General features: G+C 39.8%; 3 protein-coding genes across 3 annotated transcripts; all 3 read left to right on the top strand.

Annotated features, from left to right (window-relative positions):
* The first annotated feature begins 1,472 nt into the window (after positions 1-1,472).
* LOC113658768 (histone H4 type VIII-like) lies at positions 1,473-2,276 on the top strand. The gene has a single exon (XM_027171337.2). It carries the CDS (start codon positions 1,916-1,918, stop codon positions 2,180-2,182), a length of 267 nt encoding a protein of 88 aa, XP_027027138.1. The 5' UTR covers positions 1,473-1,915; the 3' UTR covers positions 2,183-2,276.
* A 253-nt stretch (positions 2,277-2,529) lies between these two features.
* Positions 2,530-3,127, top strand: LOC113658767 (histone H2B-like). Its single transcript, XM_027171336.2, has one exon. The coding sequence runs from the start codon at positions 2,703-2,705 to the stop codon at positions 3,075-3,077; it is 375 nt and encodes a 124-aa protein (XP_027027137.1). The 5' UTR covers positions 2,530-2,702; the 3' UTR covers positions 3,078-3,127.
* A 19,958-nt stretch (positions 3,128-23,085) lies between these two features.
* On the top strand, positions 23,086-23,447 carry LOC113658758 (histone H4-like). Its single transcript, XM_027171327.2, has one exon. It carries the CDS (start codon positions 23,089-23,091, stop codon positions 23,398-23,400), a length of 312 nt encoding a protein of 103 aa, XP_027027128.1. The 5' UTR covers positions 23,086-23,088; the 3' UTR covers positions 23,401-23,447.
* Positions 23,448-26,702: the final 3,255 nt, after the last annotated feature.

Below are 26,702 nucleotides of genomic sequence, written 5' to 3'. Positions count from 1 at the left end.
TGTGTGTGTGTGTGTGTGTGACAGTGATTAATAACCAGTTTATATGTTGATTTCCAGATTCTGGCAGTCACACACAAATATCACAATCACACTTCATTGCTCTGCTTTCAGTACAATGGACTGTACAGTGTATCAGACTCTATTGTTCAGCTGTTGTCTTGTTTATCTATAACACACAGAGTCTACTTATAGATCCCACACGCCCCTCACACACACTCTTCACCCTCCTGTCGTCTGGAAAAAGGTACCGAAACATTCGGGCCCTCACGACCAGACTGCGTAACAGTTTCTTCCCACAAGCCATCAGACTTCTCAATAACTGAACTGTACTATACTGAGCACAACATACACACACACATCATCTGTATGGACTGCACATACCAACAGAAAACACACACACTGACACATCATACTGTTTACATGCTGCTTTGCACACTTTTCTGCTGTTTTTGCACAAACTGTCCAACATTTCAGCCGTTTTGGCACATATTTTACAATATCTCAGCCATTTTGCAAATACTATACAATATTTCAGTCATTTGCTGTTTTTTGCACAATTCTATATATTATCTTAAGGACCTGCTGCTAAGAAACTGTGTTCATTCTAATGTTACTGCACAAAATATTGTTTGAACATTCAGTATTCACACACAGTATATACACTGGTCTGTCTGTGCTGTTTCTGTTACTGTTTATTGTCTTTTCTGTATTGCATTTTTTTTTTTGTAGTTTTTGTATTGTCTTGTAACTTAATGTCTGCACTGTTTTTTGTCCTGCACTGTCTTTTGTCCTGCACTTCCTTGTTTGTCTTGTCCTGCACAGTTTGCACCAGGTTGCACAGTTGCACTTTATGTGGCTAAGACTACTTACATGTCCTTAGCCCTGTCTTTGTTTTATGTAGCACCTTGATCCTGGAGAAACGTTGTCTCATTTAAAAAAAAAGCTTTTTGACTTGACTTGACTTGATATACATGTAATCTAAAATAGCTGTTCAAATGATCCCATTTACAGTGAGTCCTTACAGTAAACCTTATAGATTCTGTAATATTTTGTGTTTTACAGCTGATAAAATGACTCCTGAATGTTGTCTTTACATTCCTTTCTGTGTTGCTTTTAATCTACTATCAGGGTTAAACATGTGCTCGGTTTATAATGTACCCAGAGGATCGGGGAACACCGGGCCTCCTAGTAGTGGACCTAGGAGTATAGAATACAGTTCTCAAGCCACAGATGTGCTCAAATTCTTTCCTTATCTTTTGCAAAAAAAAAAAAAAAAGCTTCTTGCATTTAAAAAAAAAAAACCCTTTGACACTTTTTCATTGTAACTTTGAACAAATGTTTTAAACTCATGGTATCTTAAGTATGTAACCTAGTGAACCAGCATTAATGTATTCAATGTTAGAGATTTAAGCACTTATGTACGTCGCTCTGGATAAGGGCGTCTGCCAAATGCTGTAAATGTAAATGGATGTTTTACATCTAAACAGTGCAGGTTAATGTTGTACAACCACAGAGTGCTCTTACTAACCTCTATACATTGCTGGGTGTTGGTCTGTATATTTTTATTGAAATACTCACTTTGTATACCTTGGGTTAAATTCTACTACTACTACTAAGACTTATAGCAACAACAACATCAATAATAATAATAATAATAATAATAATAATAATAATAATAATAATAATAATAATAATAATGATCCTTGTGTGTACAGAGAGGTTGCAGCAGAAAAATACACTAGTAAGTTAAAAGCTGTGGCTTTCTCTTTGTTTATTAACGGCTTCTATTGTGTAAGCGCTGGTCTTAGACCCGCCTCCTTGCCTGTTCTCAACTAGGTCCAGGAGATGGAGGATAAATATTCGGCCTCTGTGTGGTGTATTTTATTGAGCGGCTTCACTTCAATAGAGCAGCATCATGTCTGGTAGAGGTAAAGGCGGTAAGGGACTCGGCAAAGGGGGCGCAAAGCGTCATCGTAAGGTCCTTCGCGATAACATCCAGGGAATCACTAAGCCGGCTGTTCGCTGTCTGGCTCGCCGTGGCGGTGTTAAGCGTATTTCCGGCCTGATTTATGAAGAGACTCGTGGTGTGCTGAAAGTCTTCTTGGAGAACGTCATCCGCGACGCCGTCACCTACACAAAGCACGCTAAAAGAAAGACCGTCAACGCCATGGATGTGGTGTAAGCTCTGAAACGCCAGGGACGCACTCTGTACGGCTTCGGCGGATAAACGTTCAACACCCAACCACGTCAACACAACGGCTCTTTTAAGAGCCACCCAAATATCCACAAAGAGGTGTTCCTTATTTACTGTGTGTGTGGATGCAAATGACGTCAAAGACCGTATAAAGCAATGTCCAATTTATATAATAGATCGTCATTAGTACAGTATTATAAGTTAATCGACTTATATACACCTCTATCTTTTTATTTCATATATATTGTGTGTGTGAGAAACGCGTGTAAAGTTTTTTTTTCTCCTTTTCAAATTGAGTGTAAAATGGCGGAAGAGGAACAAAGGACAGTGGGGGAGGAGTAAGTGTGTAGGAGGAGCGGGAGGAGGCGCTCCGCATCAGGAGCTTTGGGATTATGACCAATAACACACGTTTCTTCTCTTGTGCCTAATTACAATGTCAGACTGTATATACAGCAGCCGCTAGGTGGGTGTTACTCATTCTCTCGCAGTTCACTCGAACAGCAACACCATGCCTGAACCAGCTAAGACCGCGCCCAAGAAGGGATCCAAGAAAGCCGTGACCAAGACGGCAGGGAAAGGCGGCAAGAAGCGTAGAAAGACCAGAAAGGAGAGTTACGCCATCTACGTGTACAAAGTCCTGAAGCAGGTGCACCCTGATACCGGGATCTCCTCTAAGGCCATGGGCATCATGAACTCGTTTGTCAACGACATTTTTGAGCGCATCGCCAGTGAGTCTTCTCGTCTGGCTCACTACAACAAGCGCTCCACCATCACCTCTAGGGAGATCCAGACTGCCGTGCGTCTGTTGCTTCCCGGAGAGTTGGCCAAGCACGCCGTGTCTGAGGGCACAAAGGCCGTCACCAAGTACACCAGCTCCAAGTAAAGCGCCTTAGCGCCGTCTTTATCAACACAAAGGCTCTTTTAAGAGCCACCCACTTTTTCACACACCGTGCAAATCTCCTTTCTGCGTCGGAGTCACAAACACACAGGATAACCACTTTATTCACATATTTATTCCATCAGTGCGTCTGTATTTTAATGTGTAATTACATTTAAATGCTTTGCTGCTGGTCTTTTTTTTTTTTTTTTGTCTTCCAAACTTTATTGAAAGATTTCAAATAACTTTATAAAATTCTCATTCACAAGTGCATCATGTGTTTAACAATCATACATTTGAATACAAACATATAAAACAGTTACAAAACATCAGTTACAAAAAAACAGAAATTTGGTTATATCTGGTCATTGAAGACACTTTTACACATATTTACAAGCATCTATCAGCAAACCATTTTTAATAAAGTACAAGATAATTTGGTTGTTTGGTCGTCGGTTCATGTTCTTTTGTGTTTTTAGCCCACAGACAATTTGTTTGTACACTACCTCAGCAGGAATATGGCACTGGTTACTAACCATTTTACATCTGGTTTCCAAATTTTAGAATTGACAATACAAATAATTAGCCAGTAAATTTCCATCACATTTTTGTTAGCTTTGTGACAAAAATTACATTATTACAATACATATATATATATATATATATATATATATATATATATATATATATATATATATATATATATATAAATGAAAAAACACTAATGTATTGTAATAATTCGAATGTTCTATGTAACAAAAATGATGACAAAATCAAAAATGATTTTTTTCTTTATTATTAATTTATTCCTATTCCTATTATTAATTTATCCCCCCTAGCTGAGGTTATATCATATATACTTAGATTTTAGTGTGTAGTGCCCCTAGTGTTACTCGCCATTATGCGGTGTCCATCTAGAACTTTCCTTTCTCTTTTTTCTTTTAACTAGTAACCTGATGGCCCACGTACTCTTTTAATTGTCCCATTCACTCTGGCACTCATCTAAGTCACAGGGTGGAGCTATAATTCATTAGGGGCCGTGATTGAAAAAAAATGTTATATATATATATATATATATGTTATTGCATGAAAAGTTTCTGAAATACTCAAACTAGCTCATCTTGTACCAAAGAACAAGCCACAACATCACTCACATCATATTTTTCTACATTCTGATATTGGATCTGAATAATAACTGAAGCAGTTGAACTGTATCTGTTTGATTTTATCCATAGCACTGCTGAAGTTCCCTTACTCATTCACGTTTGTACCCTCTTTATTTTTCTATGTGCTGCATTTCTTCCAGCTGCATTTTTTTAAAATGTCTGTGGCTAACTGATTAAAGTTGATGTGTTTTTTTAGAAACCTCTTGCATGTGTCTATGAAATCTTGTCTAGTGTTTGTACAGCCTGTCACTGGCTCTGTATTATGTCTGTGTTATGTTTCTAAAAGAATATTGATAAAGTGCAGCATCTGAGAGCTTTAGACTTCTGATAATAAGTTCATTAGAGTCTCTGGTTGTTTCTGACTCATATAGTGCTGCATGTGCTGAACTTTACACGTTTCTAGAAGACCACACCCAGAAAGTGACGCTGATGTAGTGTAGAAGACGAACGTATAGATTAAATAATTAATAAGCTAAATCATACATCTTGATCTTGGATCTTGATCGCCATCGTGTGGCCACGTTTAGAAAGTGCAGGTTACTCACACCTTAGAAATAATTTGTAGTAAATATTATTATTATTATTATTATTATTATTATTATTATTATTATTATTATTATTAGACCAGTCTTACACAAAATCAAACACGATGAAAGAATGCAAGGTGTAAAAACAATGGCAGGAAGAGTGGTTAAGGTTACAGTTTATGCTGATGTAGTGTTAATTTCATCACCTATTTTTAATTTAGTCTTAGTCTTGTGCCAAATGTCCTTGTTAGTTTTAGTCATATTTAGTCATTCACATACATTCACATATTAGTCAAGTTTTAGTCGACTAAAAGTCTCGTCATTTTAGTCTAGTTTTAGTCCAAAAATTTTTTGTCTTTTTTAAAATAACGCATTAATGCTGATTAATGAAAAGCCTAAGATCAAAACTGTATATATATATATATATATATATATATATATATATATATATATATATATATATATATATATATATATATATATATATAAACTACCAACTTAATGCAAGTTATACATGCTATTGCACACACCATTATTGATGATATTTGGAGCAATATTACATGTAATTATTAAACTTGATTCCCTTACATATACATTTGCTTTTAAGCCTAATTATTAATTGTGATTATGATGTAATTGTGACAGGGGCGGGGGAAGAGGTTTCAGGTTGGGGGTAAAGAGTTTTTTCTGTCACCACTTTTGAATAAGAAACAATGTCAAGGCTATAAAACTTGTCAAAACTCACAAAAGTATCAGTGAGAAGTTGAGAACACGTTTAAACAGTAAATATCATTTAACACAAAAAGCCACCTAGACGGTGGACTTGCGCTCAGGATTTTTATTTATTTATTTATTTTTGAGCGGCGTGTGGACGAATTCTTTCTACGCACACACTTTTATTTCTTGATAACAGACCGCTGCTAACTATTACACACCGTTGCCATAGAGCGTTGCCATGGACACACAGGAATCTAACCGTAGAGACGGAGCGCACTATTTTCTTTAGCGGAAGCAATACAATTGTTCAGCAGTTTCGTGTTGCAGCCACAGGCGTATGAGACCTGTAACTTACGGTAAGCAACACCGCGAAGCCGTGAACTTGTTCTGAATATTTTAAAGGCGTAACAGCTGATGAAAAAGCAGAGACTATTGTAGATGAAAATGAAGAGAGATTTTATCTTAGTTTTTATTTTATACAAAACATTTGTCTCGTCTTTTTTCGTCAACAATAATGCATGTTAATTTTGTCTTAGTCAGCGTTTTTGGACAGTGGTGCAGTCTTGTCATCGTCTCCTCTTAGTCATGGAAAAAAAAGGTTGTTGACGAACATATTTCGTCTCGTCTGACGAAATTAACACTATGCTGATGATTATAATTTTAATTAATATTCACTTTGAATTAAAGGTTATTAAAGCTAAACTGAATTAAAACAAAACAGAAGCGTTATGGATGAGCAATAGTGTTGTTCCACCCCTACACACGCAAACCAAAGAATAAGTGAAAGTATTAGGCTTAACAATTACAAACAGTAAATGTGCTGAACACAACTGGGGAGAGGAATAATATTAAATACAATCTGAAAATGAAAACTGGATATAGCTAATTATAGTAATTAGCCATCATCTTCCAACTAAAGGCACGCTAAACTTCAGCGGGAGATGAGCAGCCTCTCCAACGTCTCGTGAGACTTGTCATATAAACTAATTATAAATTATTAAATCTCATATTTATTACCATTTGAGTAACGGAGGAACGCCGCCGATTGTAGCGAAGTAAAAGTAAAGTTTTTCCACTAAAAATCTACTTGAGTAAGAGTAAAAGTATGCATCTTTAATTATACTCAAAAGTTACCCAAAAAATGTACTCGAGTAAATGTAACGAAGTAAATGTAATTCGTTACTACCCACCTCTGCCTACAAGGGAAAGAAAAAATAAAGGAGAGATAGATTGCCATGTGTGATTTCTATACACTTCTTTCGTGCGTTTTTCAAAATCACATGTCTCCCTGCCCACAAGACTGACTTGGTTTGAATCCTACCACAACAAGGATTAAATATTAAATTCAGATTTGAAATAACTGTTAGTCTACATCATGCTGCCAATCATGCGTCAATTTTTCAGTCCTGTATAGTTTATTAACGTTGGTAATTTAATTATACACAAAATGTGGTTTCTCTATACCTGGGGTCACCAACGCGGTGCCCGTGGACACCTGGTCGCCCGCAAGAAGCACTTAAGGCGCCCGCGAGGCATGTTCCAAAAACAGCACTGGTCAAAATATAGCTCCGTCTAAAAAATGTTCTTGCTGTAGTTTTTGAATAAAAAACGCTTGCATTAATGTAGATTTTAAAATTATGATATGTAATTTATTTTTATTTAATTAAAAAAAAATGTTTTATGTATATAACGAACTCTGGCCTTTTCTGAAGTCAAATGTCAATATTGCGTAAGGAAGCAGTGCAGCAACGATGAGGAGTTAGTTGTGATTTACATCCAATAACATGGCAGAAAAGCGACAGAAAACATACCATTTTCACACTATTTGGGAGGAAGAGTTCTTTTTTAGAAGAGAGTTTTTCTTTTTTGAAGTGTGTGTCTCAGTTGCTACGGCAAAGCGGCACAATGTGGCGAGACACTTCAGCACGTGTCAGGAAAGTTTCAATGCTAACAACCCACCCGGCAGCACATTAAGGACTAAAAAAGCTTGTGGGTTGAAGGCAGCTTTGGTCAAACAACAGTGTTTTTTTACGAGGCCGCTGAAAAAAATCACAAAAAGCAACTGCACATTTTTTGAGCTGCACATTTTTTGATAAAGAACAAGAAAGCCTTTTCGGACGGGGAGGTTTTTAAATAAGCTACAGTATGATTATTGTTGCAAACACAGTCTTCAAAGATGAGAAGCATGGTCATCTCTGCCCTCTCCAACGTCCAACTTGGAGCAAGTACGATGGCTAGAAGAGTGTCATCTATGTCCATGAACTTAACAGAGCAACTGGACCGGGAACTCGCCACATGCTGGTGGTTTAGCATCCAGTGTGACGAGTCGGTTGACAGCCCCAGCACAGCTCAGCTGATGATATTCATCCGAATGGTGTTTGATGATTTTGCTACAAAGAAGAACTGCTGAGAATTGAGGAGAATTGACATCTACAACATGGTGAAAAGCTACTCCGTGGAGAAAAAGGTGCCATTATAGAGCTAGTGTCGGTGACAACAGACGGGCCTCCCACCATGACGGGCCGACATGCAGGCTTCATTGCACAGTTTAAGGTGATCCAGACTTCCCAAAATTTCTACACTTCCACTGCATCATTCACCAGCAGGCGTTATGTGCAAAAGTGGCCGGCTTTGATCATGTGATGAATCCTGTCGTGAAGATCATAAATGGCATCCGCTCCAAACCCAAACAACACACGATATACAAGGTGATATTGGAGGAGCTGTCAGCTGAATATGGTGACCTGTTACTACACACAGAAATCCGATGGCTCAGCAGGGGACGGATTCTGCTGCGTTTTTCTTTTTTGTCACTTTTGGGTGAAATCAATTGGGTGAGTTCATGCAATCCAGGGGGGAAGACGCCTTCGCTGCTTGAGGACACGGAGAGGAGACTTGACCTTGCGTTCTTAACGGATATCACTGGGAAACTGAACGATTTGAACTGTGAGCTGCAAGGCAAAGGTAAGACTGTTGGCCACATGATAAGAGCAGTAAACCATTTAAAGCCAAGATGAACATTCCCTCTGTGCATTTACAGAAAGAAAAAAAAAAAAAAACTACTGCACTATCTCCCTGCACAGGCAGTATTGAATGACAATGATTCTGCATCTGCAGCTTTTGGACAGGAATTTGAGGGGAATAATTAACATTGAAATTTGAGAAGTCTTTTCACATATTATTATTATTATTATTATTATTATTATTATTATTATTAAAAAGTAATGTTTGTAATGATTCTGTACCGAGTGTTTAGGCGATTTATTTCGCACTTTCCAGTAATCATCCGAATGATTACTGGAAAGTGCGAAATAAATCGCCTAAACACTCGGTACAGAATCCACTAAAGTCACCATGACGTCATCATTTTGTTTATCATGTTTATCAGAATAGGAAACAGCTCTTTAAAGGAAAACATGGGTGGCTCTTAAAAGAGCCGTTTGAGGAGTAAAAAAAACATAAGAAACACGTTTACTTCTTCTTGGGAGCTGCTTTGGGCTTTGCAGCCTTTTTGCACTCTCTTTCTAAGTGAGACGCCCTTCTCCCTAACAGCTCTCAATAAAACTTCGGCTAGTGATAAAGAAATTAAACACTATTTGTTTTTTGTTTTTTTATGTAATTAATTAATATCTCTTATTCGAGTGATCAATTACATGAAAGTAGTTCAAAATAGCTCTTCAAAAACCCTTTATGAAGAAAATTATAACAAGGTCCGTGACGTCGCCCGGTATGGCGCAACCGGGGCCCCACCCTGGAGCCAGGCCCGGGGTTGGGGCTCGCATGCGAGCGCCTGGTGGCCGGGTCTTACCCCACGGGGCCCGGCCGGGCTCAGCCCGAAGGAGCGACGTGGGGCCGATCTGTGGGCCCACCACCTGCAGGAGAGACCGTAAGGGGCTGGTGCAATGTGGATTGGGTGGCAGTCGAAGGCGGGAGCCTCGGCGACCCAATCTCCGGATACGGAATCTGACTCTAGGGACATGGAATGTCACCTCGCTGGGGGGGAAGGAGCCTGAGCTGGTGCGGGAGGTTGAGAGATACCGACTAGAGATAGTTGGGCTCGCCTCCACGCACAGCTTGGGCTCTGGAACCCAACTCCTCGAGAGAGGCTGGACTCTCTACTACTCTGGAGTTGCCCGCGGTGAGAGGCGGCGGGCTGGTGTGGGCTTGCTCATAGCCCCCCAGCTCAGCAGCCATGTGTTGGAGTTCACCCCGGTGAACAAGAGGGTCGTTTCCCTGCGCCTTCGGGTCGGGGAGAGGTCTCTCACTGTTATTTGTGCTTATGGGCCAAATGGCAGTGTAGAGTACCCGACCTTCTTGGCGTCTCTGGGAGGGGTGCTAGAAAGTGCCCCGACTGGGGACTCCGTCGTTCTACTGGGGGACTTCAACGCTCACGTGGGCAGCGACAGTGACACCTGGAGGGGCGTGATTGGGAGGAACGGCCCCCCCGAACTGAACCCGAGTGGTGTTCTGTTATTGGACTTCTGTGCTAGTCACAGTTTGTCCATAACAAACACCATGTTCAAGCATAAGGGTGTCCATCAGTACACATGGCACCAGGACACCCTAGGTCGGAAGTCGATGATCGACTTTGTGGTTGTTTCATCTGACCTCCGGCCGTATGTCTTGGACACTCGGGTAAAGAGAGGGGCGGAGCTGTCAACTGATCACCACCTGGTGGTGAGTTGGGTCCGATGGCAGGGGAGGAAGTTGGACAGACTTGGCAGACCCAAACGTACTGTGAGGGTCCGTTGGGAACGTTTGGCAGAGTCTCCTGTCAGAGAGATCTTCAACTCTCACCTCCGGCAGAGCTTCAACCAGATCCCGAGGGAGGTTGGAGACATTGAGTCCGAGTGGACCATGTTCTCCACCTCCATTGTTGATGCAGCCGCACGGAGCTGTGGCCGTAAGGTCTCCGGTGCCTGTCGTGGCGGCAATCCTCGAACCCGGTGGTGGACCCCGGAAGTAAGGGATGCCGTCAAGCTGAAGAAGGAGTCCTATCGAGCCTGGTTGGCTTTGGGGACTCCGGAGGCAGCTGATAGTTACCGGAGGGCCAAGCGAGCTTCAGCCCGGGTGGTTGCAGAGGCAAAAACTCGGGTCTGGGAGGAGTTCGGTGAGGCCATGGAGAAGGACTATCGGTTGGCCTCGAAGAAATTCTGGCAAACCGTCCGGCGTCTCAGGAGGGGGAAGCAGTGCCCTGCTCACACTGTTTACAGTGGGAGTGGGAATCTGCTGACTTCGACTGGTGACATCCTGAGACGGTGGAAGGAGTACTTCGAGGATCTCCTCAACCCCACCAACATGTCTTCCATTGAGGAAGCAGAGGCGGAGGGCTCGGTAGTGGACTCGTCGATCCCCCAAGCTGAGGTCACTGAGGTAGTTGAGAAGCTCCTCAGTGGCAAGGCACCGGAGGTGGATGAGATCCGCCCTGAGTACATTAAGTCTCTGGATGTTGTGGGGCTGTCTTGGCTGACACGCCTCTGCAACATCGCGTGGCGGTTGGGGACAGTGCCTCTGGACTGGCAGACTGGGGTGGTGGTCCCTCTGTTTAAGAAGGGGGACCGGAGGGTGTGTTCCAACTATATTTCCCCGGAAAAGTCTATGCCAGGGTACTGGAGAGGAGAATTCGGCCGATAGTCGAACCTTGGATTCAGGAGGAACAATGCGGGTTTCGTCCTGGTCGTGGAACACTGGACCATCTCCATACCCTCACCAGGTTGTTGGAGGGTTCATGGGAGTTTGCCCAACCAGTCCACATGTGTTTTGTGGATCTGCAGAAGGCATTTGACTGTGTCCCTCGTGATGGCCTGTGGGGGGTGCTCTGGGAGTATGGGGTCCGGGGCCCTCTGTTAAGGGCTGTCCGGTCCCTATATGACCGGAGCAGGAGTTTGGTTCGCATTGCCGGGTGTAAGTCAGACTTGTTCCCGGTGCATGTTGGACTCCGGCAGGGCTGCCCTTTGTCACCGGTCCTGTTCATTATTTATATGGACAGGATTTCTAGGCGCAGTCGGGGGCCGGAGGGAGTCAGGTTTGGGGACCACAGGATTTCGTCTCTGCTTTTTGCAGATGATGTTGTCCTGTTGGCTTCTTCAAATCAGGACCTTCAGCATGCACTGGGACGGTTTGCAGCCGAGTGTGAAGCGGCGGGGATGAGAATCAGCACCTCCAAGTCCGAGGCCATGGTTCTCAGCCGGAAAAGGGTGGCTTGCCCTCTTCAGGTTGGTGGAGAGTTCCTGCCCCAAGTGGAGGAGTTTAAGTATCTTGGGGTCCTGTTCACGAGTGAGGGAAGGATGGAGCGGGAGATCGACAGGCGGATCGGTGCATCTTCCGCAGTGATGCGGTCGATATACCGATCTGTTGTGGTGAAGAGAGAGCTGAGCCGCAAGGCGAAGCTCTCTATTTACCAGTCGATCTACGTTCCTACCCTCACCTATGGCCATGAGCTTTGGGTCATGACCGAAAGGACAAGATCCCGGATACAGGCGGCCGAAATGAGTTTCCTCTGCAGAGTGGCTGGGCGCACCCTTAGAGATAGGGTGAGGAGCTCAGTCACTCGGGAGGAGCTCAGAGTAGAGCCGCTGCTCTTCCACATTGAGAGGGGTCAGCTGAGGTGGCTCGGGCATCTGTTTCGGATGCCTCCTGGACGCCTCCCTGGGGAGGTGTTCCGGGCATGTCCAGCCGGGAGGAGGCCCCGGGGAAGACCTAGGACACGCTGGAGGGACTATGTCTCTCGGCTGGCCTGGGAACGCCTCGGTATTCCCCCGGAAGAGCTGGAGGAAGTGTCTGGGGAGAGGGAAGTCTGGGCATCCCTGCTTAGACTGCTGCCCCCGCGACCCGGCCCCGGATAAGCGGTAGAAAATGGATGGATGGATGGATAGTTCAAAATAATTTACAACATTAAAGGAATAAAAATAATAAACTTTTCACAAATTCCTTATTAATCTTCAAAATGAGTTGATTTTTTTTTCAAGAATTAATTTCAAATTTTCACCTTCTAACATTCACATAAAAAATCACTAGATCTCAGCTCAGTATACACACACACACACACACACACACACAGGTCCATATAATTGAATATAATATTCATTATAAATGAATATAAACATAAATAAAATGTTAATTTTTAATATTTTGTTGAAAATCCTTTGCAGGCAATGACTGCCTGAAGTCTGCAGCCCATGGACATCACCAGAGACTGGGTTTCCTCCTTTCTGATGCTTTGCCAGGCCTTAACTGTAGCTGTCTTCAGTTAATGTTTGTTCATGGGTCTTCCTGCCTTTAGTTTTGCCTACAGCAAGTGAAATGCACATTCAATCGGGTTGAGATCAGGTGATTGACTCGGACATTGCAGAATATTCCGTTTCTTTTCCTTAAATAAATCCTGGGTTGCTTTTGCAGTGTGTTTTGGATCATTGTCCATCTGTACTTTGAAATGTCGTCCAATCAACTTTGATACATTTGGCTTAATCTGGGCAGACAGGATATTATTATATACACTTCATAATTCATACAGCTGCTTCTGTCACATCATCAATAAACACCAGTGACCCAGTGCCACTGGAAGCCATGCATGTCCATGCCATTACACTGCCTCCACTATGTTTTACAGGTGACATAGGATCATGAGCTGTTCCAAACTTTTCTTTTCCTGTCATTCTGGTAAAGGTTGATCTTAGTTTCATCTGTCCAAAGAATGATTTTCCAGAACTGGGCAGGCTTTTTTTAGATGTTTTTTTTTTCCTCGGCAAAGTTTACTCTGGCCTTTCTGTTCTTGAGGCTTATGAATGGTTTGCTATCATCTACTACTGTTGTCTTCCGTGGACGGCCAGGCCTTTTTATGTTGCTGAGCTCACCATTGCATTCTAATTTTTTCTCAGAGTCTACCAAACTGTCGATCTGGCCACTCCTAATGTTCCTGCTATCTCTCTGATGGATTTGGTTTGTTTATGAAGCCTAATGATGGCCTGTTTGACTTGCATGGAGAGCTCCTTTGAAGGCATGATGTAGGTTCACAGCAACAGATGCCAAGTGTAAATACCGCACTTGGGATCAACTCCAGACCTGTTACCTGCTTAAATGATGAAGAAATAATGAATAGCCTACACCTGTCCATGAAACAGCTTTTTATTCAAAAGGGTTGTGGCTTCTCTCAAGAGCTGTAATTCCTAAACCATTTCTCTAATTTGGATTTAAATACCCTCAAATTAAAGCTGAGAGACTTTCTATAAATATACAACTATAACTTGAATATGTTTTGGTAAATACCAAAAAAAACCTAAAATTGTGCCTGTGTCCAAATATATATGGACCTAACTGTATATGAAAATTGTACTCTACTTCTAAAGATTATCAGTCAAGTACTAAATGTATTGTTGCAATTTTGAAATTTGGCCTACAACATATAAGATCAAATAGTATTCATAACAGTGACGCTTTAATTATGTCATTTATTGCTTTTATATTAGTTTTCTTGTTTGTTTGTTTAACCCTGTGCTACTTTGGCACATTTTAGAATATTGCTTCTATTACTATTATCAACAACAACAACAAAAACACTGCTACTACTACTAAATAATAATAATAATAATAATAATAATAATAATAATAATAATAATAATAATAATAATAATAATAACCTTCAACTATATGTAACTATTGTGAGTTTTTTTAATCACATTTCTGGAGATGTACAATGTCTACATGGTTCGACATGCTCTTTATCACTATTCTAATTATGTTTCATTTTAACTTGATTAAACCTATTCACTCAGTTCCTTTTCACTTGGTTTCTTTACACTGTATCACTAAAACTCTGGGTCCACCAAAAAGTTCCCCTTAGATGTGACAAATTCAGAAAATGAATGAAAATCCTTGGTCTTGGGTTTGACTGAAGATCATATTCAGAATATTTGAACATATCCTAAAATGATTTTCACACACTGTGTAGACATTTTACACTATGTTTTTAGCTTTCTTTGTTTAGCCAAATCATTATCACAATTTTATACAGACATCATTAAATCCAGCTCAGTATTAGCTTGGATATTATATTACCCTAGGTACAATAGATTATCTGTATAATTACACAAAATTATAGCAATGATGTCTTTTTGTGACTAATGTGAATAATCTCTTGTGTTTTATTTTATTTAAGTTATTATTCCAAGTCTTAAGTCCTGAACTTCAAACCAGGTGACTGTGGATCAGCAGAACAAACATGGGGATGTTAGGATAAAAAAAAAGGACAGAATAAGACTTTTATGACTAAATCATGTATTTTCAATTTTTATTAAAATGTTTTCTTACATCAGACTTAAACCCAGTAAGAATGTTAAACTGAACATAGACAGCATTTAAAAATGTTATACATTAGAGTTATAGTGACTGTCAGTAAACGCATTATATTTGTTTATTGGTTATTGAATGTAATTTTTATTAAATATAATAAACCCCAGACCCTATGATGCTTTATCTTTATTTTAAGGGTTAAAAAAAAAAAAAAAAAAAAAAAGAAAATCTCCCCAAAAGGACTTCACTATTATATGTAAAGACACTAAAGAAGCAGCGCTCCTGAAAGATACCAGGTAAAGGATCAATCTGTTCCTTCCCCAGAATAATCACCATGCTCAATTACATAGATTTTATATTAGTGTCATTTACTAAAAGTGGACACTTTATTACTACACAAATAATTATATATAATGATGTCATATCTATTAATATAAGAGGTTAAATTCATGAAAATTTAGGAGGGGGAAAGCAGAAAGGTTGCTTACAACTTACAACTTTTAGTAATACATTTTTAAAATTGAATGTTGGATTTACGGATTTAGATAAGATTATACCTTTATTTGTCCCACAATGGGGAAATTTCTCTGTTTCAGCAGCAAAGAGAAAGAAATGCAAATATATATATATATATATATATATATATATATATATATATATATATATATATATATATATATATATATATATATATATAAAAGACATAATATACATTACAGTATTTTCCGCACCATAAGGCACACTGTATTATAAGGCGCACCGTATTATAAGGCGCATGCTAAAACATACGGTCCACAAAAAAAGGTACCAGAAGCAAAACAGTGAGTTTAGTTGAACTTTATTCTACTATTTAACAACACACACATTATTTTTTAATCAATCTTCTCCCAAAAATCCATCAAAGTCCTCATCTACTGTGTTTTCTTAACTTAATGCAGTACATTTTCTTGCTTCCTCCACTTCTGAACCATAGATACATTGATGTTGAATTCTTTATGCTGCTCTATTCCCATTTACAACCGCGTAACTGGTAGTCTGTAGTTTGTATTGTGCCTCGTAAGCATCTGATTTTTATTGGCGGATGGCAAACCAACTTAAGGTGCATTTTCCGCCACCTACTGGACTGGAGTGTGGAGCGCATAATGGTTAGTAAGAAACAAATGTTGTCAATCAAGCGGAGCGCTTACCAAAGTCACACAACATTTTTACAGATTTTTGGAACTCGGTGCACACATAAGGCGCACCGGGTTATTAGGCGCTCGGCTGATTTTTGAGAAAATTTAAAGATTTTAGGTGCGCCTTGTAGTGCAGAAAATACATTATATACATTTATATGAAATCCACCACCAGTTCTTTGGTTTTCCCCGCATTTAACTGGAGGCAGCTCCATTGACACCAGTCCACAAAGTTCCGGATCAGTCCTCTGTATTCCCTTTCATCATCATCTGTGATCAGACCGATGATAGCAGAGTCATCAGAAAACTTTCTGCAGGTGACAGGTTGCTGAGCTGAACATGAAGTCTGCAGTGTAAATGGTGAAGAGGAACGGGGCCAGAACCATTCCCTGCGGGGCTCCAGTGTTGCAGACAACCATGTCAGACTCTCAGTCACGCATCCGAAAGAAACAGTTCTCAGTTCAGTGTACTGATGGTTCGCTGTACTAGTTCATCGGTTCTCGGATGCATCCGAAACAGGCAGTTCTCAGTTCAATGTACTGATGATTCGCTGTATCGGTTCAGTAATTCACGCATGCGCAGTATCAACAGCTCGAGATCACAATTCTCTCAGCACAACATGTCAGTTCAGTGTACAGGAGTTACATATACTCCGGGATATTAGTTTATTTAGAGTTGGACCGACTGTCAGGCATGACTGAAAGTGAGTAACTTTAGTAACTTGTGGATCAGCGCTGACTCAAGTCGCGAACTGTTTAGAACGAATCAGTCCGATTTGGTGAACCGGTTCATCCAGTTCACTAAAAAGAACTGGTTAAAAAGAACGATTCGTTCACAAACCGGCCATCACTAGTTTCCAGAGCTCGGCCGTCATGGCTTTGCAGGAGGCTAGCGAGGCATACCTGGTCTGTCTGTTTGAGGACACCAACCTGTGCGCCATTCACGCCAAGAGAGTGACCATCATGCCTAAGAACATCCAGCTGGCCCGCCGTATTCGCGGAAAGCGCGCTTAAATCTCTATTCTGTCTAATGTACACAAAGGCTCTTTTAAGAGCCACCACATTCTCTCTGATTAATGAGCACTTCCTATCTCTGTGTGTGCGTGTGTGTGTGTGTGTGTGAGAGAGAGAGAGAGAGAGAGAGAGAGAGAGAGAGAGAGCTCAGAGTTTGTCGTATAAAGCTCACTGTGTGTGTAATTAAAAAAAAAATCGTTCGTTTTAATGAACCAGTTTTATAATCAAGTTCGCCAGTTTTTATACGTCCTGACGTAATGACGTAATTCACAATGACGTCATGACGTAAATTCCTTCATCCCGCCGCTGCCGGCAGATATTAATACAATCAATTTAACGCATTTGAAAGCTTATTTGTAATCATAACTTTAGTTGAATACGTAGGCATTTATGTGCAAATGTGGATGTTTTACGTGTCTTAAAGATATAAAGTTTATAAACTAATCTTCATCATCTTACAAAAACTTATAAAAAAGCATAATTTTGAAATGTTTCTTTCGCTCCATTAGTTAAAAAAACTAATGCAACTGAGTTAAACACTCATACATTGATAAGACATTAAATCATAACCATTTCTATTTGTTGCTGTATCAGTTCAGTTATTCACGCATGCGCAGTATCAGCAGCTCATCTGTTCTCGGATGCGTCCGAAAGAACCAGTTCTCAGTTCTGTACTGATGATTCGCTGTATCGGTTCACTGTTTCACACATGCGCAGTATCAACAGCTCGAGCTCACAGTTCAGTGTACAGGAGTTACATATACTCGGGGATATTAGTTTATTTAGAGTCGAAAAGGCTGTCAGACGTGACACGAAAGTGAGTAACTTTAGTAACTTGTGGATCAGCGCTGATTCAAGACACAAACTGTTTAGAACGAATCAGTCCGTTTTGGTGAACTGGTTCATCCGGTTCAAAAGAATGATTCGTTCACTAACCGGCCATCACTAATGTATGTAAATGTGAATCTGCTTTAGAGAAATTATTTACAGATTGAGGGTACGGAGTGTTTGTGTTAGGAATATTGTGTTCATGGACAAGAAGAGTATTTGAAAAATAATAAATGCACATTTATTTGTATATTGTTTTTAGCAATGGACGTCGTCTCAAAGCAGCTTTACAGATCATGAACACAACATAATAATATAGAGATTAATATAAAACAAAAACTAGAGGTGGGGGCACGGTGGCTTAGTGGTTAGCAAGTTTGCCTCACACCTCCAGGGTTTGGGGTTCGATTCCCGCCTCCGCCTTGTGTGTGTGGAGTTTGCATTTCTCCCCGTGCCTCGGTGGTTTCCTCCGGGTACTCCGGTTTCCTCCCCCGGTCCAAAGACATGCATGGTAGGTTGATTGGCATCTCTGGAAAATTGTCTGTAGTGTGTTAGTGAATGAGAGCGTGTGTGCCCTGAGATGGGTTGGCACTCCGTCCAGGGTGTATCCTGCCTCGATGCCCGATGACGCCTGAGATAGGCACAGGCTCCCTGTAACCCGAGAAGTTTGGATAAGCGGTAGAGAATGAATGAATGAAAAACAAGGTTAATATTAGACTTATATTTAAATGTGTTTGTATTTATAAATAATGAACAAGCCTGAGTTTACTGAAATGATTGTATTGAGGAAAAACACCTTTATGGAGAAACCTTGAGAGGAAACAGGCTTAAGGGGGAACCTCATCTTCATGTGGGTGACACTGGAAGGTGTAATTAGAAATATACAGTCTGACAATGTTGTATTGATGATGAGGTTGTTGTCCTCAAAGACCACATGTAGTCGTCATCTCCTCTTAGTATATCTGAATATTTAATGAAGCAGAGTCCAACTGGAGCTGGTAAAATAAGATTATTGCCTTACTGAGTAAACAGAAGGCTGAATTATTATTATTATTATTATTATTATTATTATTATTATTATTATTATTATTATTATTATTATTATTATCTAATTTGTAATTACATATTAAAATATAGTAGCATGGACAAAAAAAAAGTTTATTCTTTGTTTTGTGTTTGGTGAATTTTGCTCTGTACGGGTCGCCGTGCCGTGCACGGCACGGAAGTCAAAGTGACCACTAGGGGATGACCCAGAAACAAGCTTCAATTCAACTTTAAAGCATCAAATCCTCCAAAAACACGAAAAAAACTATTTACCTATTAAAGTTTATACTCTCAATATTTTTTAAGCCCACACACAAAGCATAATATGATTCACAGCCTTCATACAATTAGAAAAAATTTTTGGACAAAACTGACCTAGGTGGCACTATACCGGTTTTTCCCTTACCTTTAGACACGTCTCTTTCTTCACTGGGGTAATATATTCCAAAACAAATAATCCACAAAAATCCACACAGGTCCAAGGAATTGAAATCTGTAAGCCTTTTAATCCAAAACGCTCTGGTCGCGCCGCAAATATTCCGTTAGTGTTCTGAAAACTGGAAACAGAAGTGCGCCATCATCTCGTTTTGCCGCTCTAACTTCTCATTGGGATATTCAAAAATTCAAAGTCTACGTCATTTATAGCCCAGGTCCTAACGAATCAAATAAGCCCTCATTTGAGCCAATCGGTGCTTGTATGGCAGAGATAGATGGCTGAGAAGCCAATGATGGTATGACCTCATTTTTGGGAACTCGCCTTTGACTGACAATTACTCCTTCCAATAGCAATGAAATGGGCTGGGACCTATACAGCTGTTTAGCCAATAAGCAGACGATTCCAACGGTATGCGGCATGCCGTATGTTCTTTGCCTGTGTCTGCGTGAACTGGACCTTTTGTCCCTCTCACAGCTGTTTTCACACCAGAGTGATAGAGAGAGAGTCTAGGCTTGTTTATGGTCTTTCAGACTGAGCCTGCAGCCTTTTATTTCAAAATTATATAGTAAACAAGTACACAAAAACGCTGCACCAGACGACCATGTCCGTAGAAAAATATTTTTATTGAAGCCATTTTTGGGTCTTTTGACTTGAATTTTTTTTTTGGTGAAAGCCAAGACATGTGGCTATGACCCTCAGTTGTTATTTGGTCCTTAGCATGTTCCAGAAAAATAAGATTAATCAGTTTATCAGGTAAACAACCCAGGCAGAAATGAAAACCTTCCATTCCAGCCCCTGTAACTTTGTGCCAGTAAGGCCTAGAATCAATCTGAAACTAGTTTCTGAAACTAGAGAATCTCTTCTTTCTAATCTGATGGGCTCACCCCTGTGTGTCAAAGTATGTGGGAGCTGTACCACTTTTTGTTGGGTAGGTCATGTAGGCGAAAAACCTGCAAAAGGGGGGGCGTGGCATAAAGGGGTTAAACACAGTGTTAATTATCATGAGCTAATTATGACCTCAGGTACAGAGCTCTAGAATTACTATGGATGTTTGATTGCCAATATTGCTTCTATTTGCTCCTACAATTTGCTCCTTTAAGTAGTAGTTGTACTGTTGCTGATGATAGTAGTAGTAGTAGTAGTAGTAGTAGTAGTAGTAAATTGTATTAAAAAAACTCACAATGGTTACAAATAGTTTCAGTTTACTATTATTATTAGTAGTAGTTTTTGTTGTTTTTTTTTTTGTTGTTTTTCCTTTTACCCAGTGCTACATTTGTACATTTTAGAATATTGCTTCTACTACTACTTCTAACAAAAACAACAAGAGGAAAACTAATATAAAAGCAATAAATTGCATAATTAAAACTTCACTGTTATGAATACTATTTGATCTTATAAGTTGTTGGCCAAATTTCAAAATTGCAACAATACATTTAGTTCTTGACTGATAATCTTTAGAAGTAGGGCACAATTTTCATATACAGTTCGGTCCATATATATTTGGACACATGAACAATTTTAGTTTTTACTAAAACAAAGTATTTACTAAAACATATTCAAGCTATAATTGTATATTTATATTAATTTAATTTGAGGGTATTTAAATCCAAATTGGAGGTAGGATTTAGGAATTACAGCTCTTGAGAGTAACCATCCCCCTTTTTCAAGGTACCAAAAGTAATTGGACAGTTGAATAAAAAGCTTTTTCATGTACCGGTTTAGGCTATTCCTTCATTATTACTTCATCAATTTAGCAGGTAACAGGTCTGGAGTTGATCCTAAGTGTGGTATTTTCACTTGGAATCTGTTGCTGTGAACCTACATCATGCCTTCAAAGGAGCTCTCCATGCAAGTCAAACAGGCCATCATTAGGCTTCATAAACAAAACAAATCCAGCAGAGAGATAGCAGGAACATTAGGAGTGGCCAGATAAACAGTTTGGTAGATTCTGAGAAAAAAATAGCTCAAATCAACATTAACTGAAGACAGCTGAAGTTAAGGCCTGGCAAAGCATCAGAAAGGAGGAAACCCAGTCTCTGGTGATGTCCATGGGCTCCAGACTTTAGGCTGTCATTGCCTGCAAAGGATTTTCAACAAAATATTAAAAATTAACATTTTATTTATGATTATATTCATTTGTCCAATTACATTTGAGCCCCTGAAAATGCGGGGACTGTGCATAAAAATGGTTGCAGCTCCTGAATTATGAATTATTGATAATTATGGTCAACCCCTTGAATAAAAGCTGAACATCTGTTCTTCAAATGCATATTTTTTTTATTTTATTATTTTATTTTATTTTTTATTTATTTATTTATTTTTCTTTTCATTTTCCATTTATTCTGTGGCATATATAGCCAAAAGTATGAAAATTTTGCATGTGTCCAAATATATATGGACCTAACTGTGTGTGTGTGTTTGTGTGTGTGTGTGTGTGTGTGTGTGTGTGTGTGTGTGTGTGTGTGTGTGTGTGTGTGTGTGTATCACAATCACACTTCATAGCCCTGCTTTCAGTTCAATAGAGTGTACAGTGCATCAGACTCTGTTGTTCAGCTGTTGTCTTGTTTATCTATAACAGAGTCTACTTATATGCATGTAATCTAACATAGCTGTTCAAATGATCCCATTTACAGTGAGGCCTGTGTCTAGACGGTGTCGACTAAATGTTTCAAGTAGAACAGTGACGTTTTGTTTTGACCCACGTTTGATATGTGAATTTTGACTTCAATAAGCTTTCTTTGTGAATGACACTGAGTTTTAGAATGAGATTAGTGTTGGAGACAATATAGCACATTTAGACTATAAACCTTATAGATTCTGTAATATTTTGTGTTTTACAACTGATAAAATGACTCCTGAATGTGTCTTTACATTCCTTTCTATGTTGCTTGTAATCTACTCTCAGGGTTAAACATGGGCTTGGTTTATAATGTACCCAGACGAACGAGAACCACCGGGCCTCCTAGTAGTGGACCTAGGAGTATAGAATACAGTTCTCAAGCCACAGATGTGCTCAAATGGATGTTTTACATCTAAACACTCTCACTCTCTCACTCATTTTCTACCGCTTCCTCCGAACTACCTCGGATCACAGGGAGCCTGTGCCTATCTCAGGCGTCATCGGGCATCAAGGCAGGATACACCCTGGACGGAGTGCCAACCCATCGCAGGGCACACACACACTCTCATTCACTCACGCATTCACACACTACCGACAATTTTTCCAGAGATGCCAATTAACCTACCATGCATGTCTTTGGACCGGGGGAGGAAACCGGAGTACCAGGAGGAAACCCCCGAGGCACGGGGAGAACATGCAAACTCCGCACACACAAGGCGGAGGCAGGAATCGAACCCGACCCTGGAGGTGTGAGGCGAACGTGCTACCCAGTAAGCCACCGTGCCCCCCTACATCTAAACAGTGCAGGTTAATGTTGTACAACCAAAGAGTGCTCTTACTAACCTCCATACATTGCTGGGTGTTGGTCTGTATATTTTTATTAAAATATTCACTTTGTATTTGGGTTAAATACTACTAAGACTTATAACAGCTCTAATAATAATAATAATAATAATAATAATAATAATAATAATAATAATAATAATAAACCTTGTGTGTACAGAGAGGTTGCAGCAGAAAAATACACTAGTAAGTTAAAAGCTGTGGCTTTCTCTTTGTTTATGAACGGCTTCTATTGTGTGAGCGCTGGTCTTAGATCCGCCTCCTTGCCTGTTCTCAACTAGGTCCAGGAGATAGAGGATAAATATTCGGCCTCTGTGTTGTGTATTTTATTGAGCAGCTTCACTTCAATAGAGCAGCATCATGTCTGGTAGAGGTAAAGGCGGTAAGGGACTCGGCAAAGGGGGCGCAAAGCGTCATCGTAAGGTCCTTCGCGATAACATCCAGGGAATCACTAAGCCGGCTATTCGCCGTCTGGCTCGCCGTGGCGGTGTTAAGCGTATTTCCAGCCTGATTTACGAAGAGACTCGCGGTGTGCTGAAAGTCTTCTTGGAGAACGTCATCCGCGACGCCGTCACCTACACCGAGCACGCCAAAGGAAAGACCGTCACCGCCATGGATGTGGTGTACGCTCTGAAACGCCAGGGACGCACTCTGTACGGCTTCGGCGGATAAACGTTCAACACCCAACCACGTCAACACAACGGCTCTTTTAAGAGACACCCAAATATCCACAAAGAGTTGTTCCTTATTTACTGTGTGTGTGGACGCAAATGACGTCAAAAGCCGTATAAAGCAATATCCTATACATATATATATATATATATATATATATATATATATATATATATATATATATATATATATATATATACACACACACACAATAAATGGTCATTAGTACAATATTATATGTAAGTTAATTGATTTATATACATCTCTATCTTTTTATTTCATATATTGTGTTTGAGAAACGCGTGTAAAGTTTTTTTTTCTTCTCCTTTTCTTTTGTCAAAAAGCACAAAGTTGAGTGTAAAACGGCGGAAGGGGAACAAAGGACAGTGGGGGAGGAGTAAGCGTGTAGGAGGAGCGGGAGGAGGCGCTCCCGATCAGGAGCTTTGGGATTATGACCAATAACACACGTTTCTTCTCTTGTGCATAATTACAATGTCAGACTGTATATACAGCAGCCGCTAGGTGGGTGTTACTCATTCTCTCTCAGTTCACTCGAACAGCAACACCATGCCTGAACCAGCTAAGACCGCGCCCAAGAAGGGATCCAAGAAAGCACTTCACTTTTCCAATATCAGTTCCTACAGAAAGTGACCCAGTGCAGTGAGGTTAGCTGCATGTTCACCTAAAGTTCTGTTGACCAAAAATAATTAAAGAAATCTGTCGTGAGGAGAAAAAAAAAAAAGTTTGTCAACTCACTTTGTCCTTGTAGTAATTCTCCGGGTGTCTCGCCATCACAGGACACAAGCTGGTATCTGCTTAGTGGTGTTGTCGAATCCACGTTAAAAACACTGATTTGTTGAACCCTCGACTATTAATTTAAAGAAACATTATGTCCTTTCAACATGGAAAAAAAAGGAAGAAAAGGAAAATAAAAGAAAGAGAGGAAAAACATCCTCATTCTCATTCATTCATTCATTTTCTACCGCTTTACCCGAACTTCTCGGGTCACGGGGAGCCTGTGCCTATCTCAGGCGTCATCGGGCATCAAGGCAGGATAGACCCTGGACGGAGTGCCAACCCATCGCAGGGCACACACACACACTCTCATTCACACACTACGGACAATTTTCCAGAGATGCCAATAAACCTACCATGCATGTCTTTGGACTGGGGGAGGAAACCGGAGTACCCGGAGGAAACCCCCGAGGCACGGGGAGAACATGCAAACTCCGCACACACAAGGCGGGAATCGAACCCCGACCCTGGAGGTGTGAGGCGAACGTGCTACCCACTAAGCCACTGTGCCCCCCTCCTCATTCTCATATTCACATCAATATGTAAAAAGGGGGGGGGGGGGGAATGCCTGCACGAGGGAGAGGAAGACGAGTACCAGGACAATGACTGTATGCCTCTGGTCTCTAATATGTAACTGTATTTTGTCCCTCTAAGGATTCAATGTCTACCTCCCTCAGGGGGCAGAGGGAAGCTCTTGAATGAAGAACAGGGACTTGCTATTGTCAACATGGTGATTGCTGACAATGAAATGAAACTGAAGGACATTCAGTCCAGAGTTGTAGAGGACAACGATGTCTTTGGGAACATTGCAGCAATCAGCATAACATCCATTTCTCAGACTCTAGCTAAACACATAGTCCGAATGAAACAACTATATAAAGTTCCTTTTGAAAGGAAGTAAGCGCATCAAAGAACTACGTCACCAGTACGTCCAGGTAAGGTACTGCAATTCCACTATTCCCGTGCAGTCACAGCCTGGTTTGACACCCATCCAAGGATGATGTCCCATTTCCTTGCCCCTTACTCCCCTTTCCTCAACCACATTGAGTTTTTCTCAGCCTGGAGATGGAAGGTTTAGCTCACTCCCCAGACACGATTCACCTCTGACTTTAGTGGAAAGTCAGCTACAGCTACTCTGAGATGGTCATTCATTTTTTGTATTGAATTTCTGCAGCAAAAGAAACAAAATGCATGCATTTACTAAACCCAACAAAACAAAAATGTAGAGAGGCTTCAAAAGAAACTACAGTGCAAAACACAATCTATGTTCAATACAATATACTGTCTATTGTATAAGGGCAAACCTGACACATAAAATAATGCAGTTTCTGTCATTTCAGCTGATGATAGTGTTTTTTTATCATTGTGTTATGATAGACTAAATGTTCCTGTTGGAAGAGAACCTGTGTTAGTGTTTTGAATAATTATTTGCTTTTGAAACATGTTTGCAGTGTTTTGGTGACATGGTGTATTGTGTTAGTTTATTATTGTATTTTGAAATTTAGTTTTGGGGTTTAGTTTACAATGTGTGATTTTGAGCATGAAATTAACCGTTTTGCCAATTGTGTGTTGTAGGTGTGTTGGTGCATTAAGAGTTTAGGAAACTTGTTAAATGTATTGAAAATCTGTCATAGCCATTGTAAAAAAACTGTAAACACTGACAAAAAGGCAGCAAGTCTTTTGAATACATCTTACTGTAGTTGTGAGCAGTTCTGTTCACATCATACATTATTTTGTCATTATTTTATTTTTGTATGATACTTTGACACTGCATTTTATTATCTATTTATTAATATTGTTATTTATCACTTTATTTATTCAATGTAATTCAAGTGAAATTGACTACAATAATCCCTCACTGATTCTGTGTCCTTGTGTTACAAAACAGATTTGTAAAAGTGTTTGTCTGTCTTCTGTACAAGGTCAGTTATTCATTTAGATAAAAACTTTAAAATTGTCTGGAAATGTAAAAAAAAAAAAAGGTTGAAAAAAGGATATATGGAAATTTGAAGGAGGAAGGGGGGGGGTTAGTAATGCTTGTGTTGCAAATAGAAAAATAATAAATAAAAAAAAATAAATAAATAAATAAATAAGCAAAAAATAAACAGAAAACAGAAAACCTATATACATTTTTGAAATAATGATGATGTACTACAGAATTTTTATTATGTTTTCACTAAAATGCATGTATTGTTTTAGAGAATTTTGTTTTTTATTTGCCTAAAGATGTGAAAGTGTATGAAAATTTCATGGGATGTCCAGCATGTACTGTACAACTTTAAAACTGATTAATATTTCAATATTCATTCATTCGTTCATTCATCTTCTACTACATTCATCTATTTATTTGTTTGTTTATATATTTATTTATTTATTATTAAAATATTAAATAATTAAATTATTAAAATATTAAATAAATAAATTATTAAATATTAAATAAAATAGTAAATGCATGCATTTTGTTTCTTTTGCTGCAGAAATTCAGTACAAAAAAATTAATGACCATC

Source organism: Tachysurus fulvidraco, chromosome 19 (genome assembly GCF_022655615.1).
Source record: "Tachysurus fulvidraco isolate hzauxx_2018 chromosome 19, HZAU_PFXX_2.0, whole genome shotgun sequence".
Taxonomy (NCBI): Eukaryota; Metazoa; Chordata; class Actinopteri; order Siluriformes; family Bagridae; genus Tachysurus; species Tachysurus fulvidraco.
The sequence above is the reverse complement of the archived record's forward strand: the minus strand, read 5'-3'. Positions and strand labels throughout refer to the sequence as shown.

Excerpts from the sequence above, each read along its gene's own strand:
- LOC113658758 (XM_027171327.2), top strand. The coding sequence starts at position 23,089 with ATGTCTGGTAGAGGTAAAGGCGGTAAGGGACTCGGCAAAGGGGGCGCA.
- LOC113658768 (XM_027171337.2), top strand. The coding sequence starts at position 1,916 with ATGTCTGGTAGAGGTAAAGGCGGTAAGGGACTCGGCAAAGGGGGCGCA.
- LOC113658767 (XM_027171336.2), top strand. The coding sequence starts at position 2,703 with ATGCCTGAACCAGCTAAGACCGCGCCCAAGAAGGGATCCAAGAAAGCC.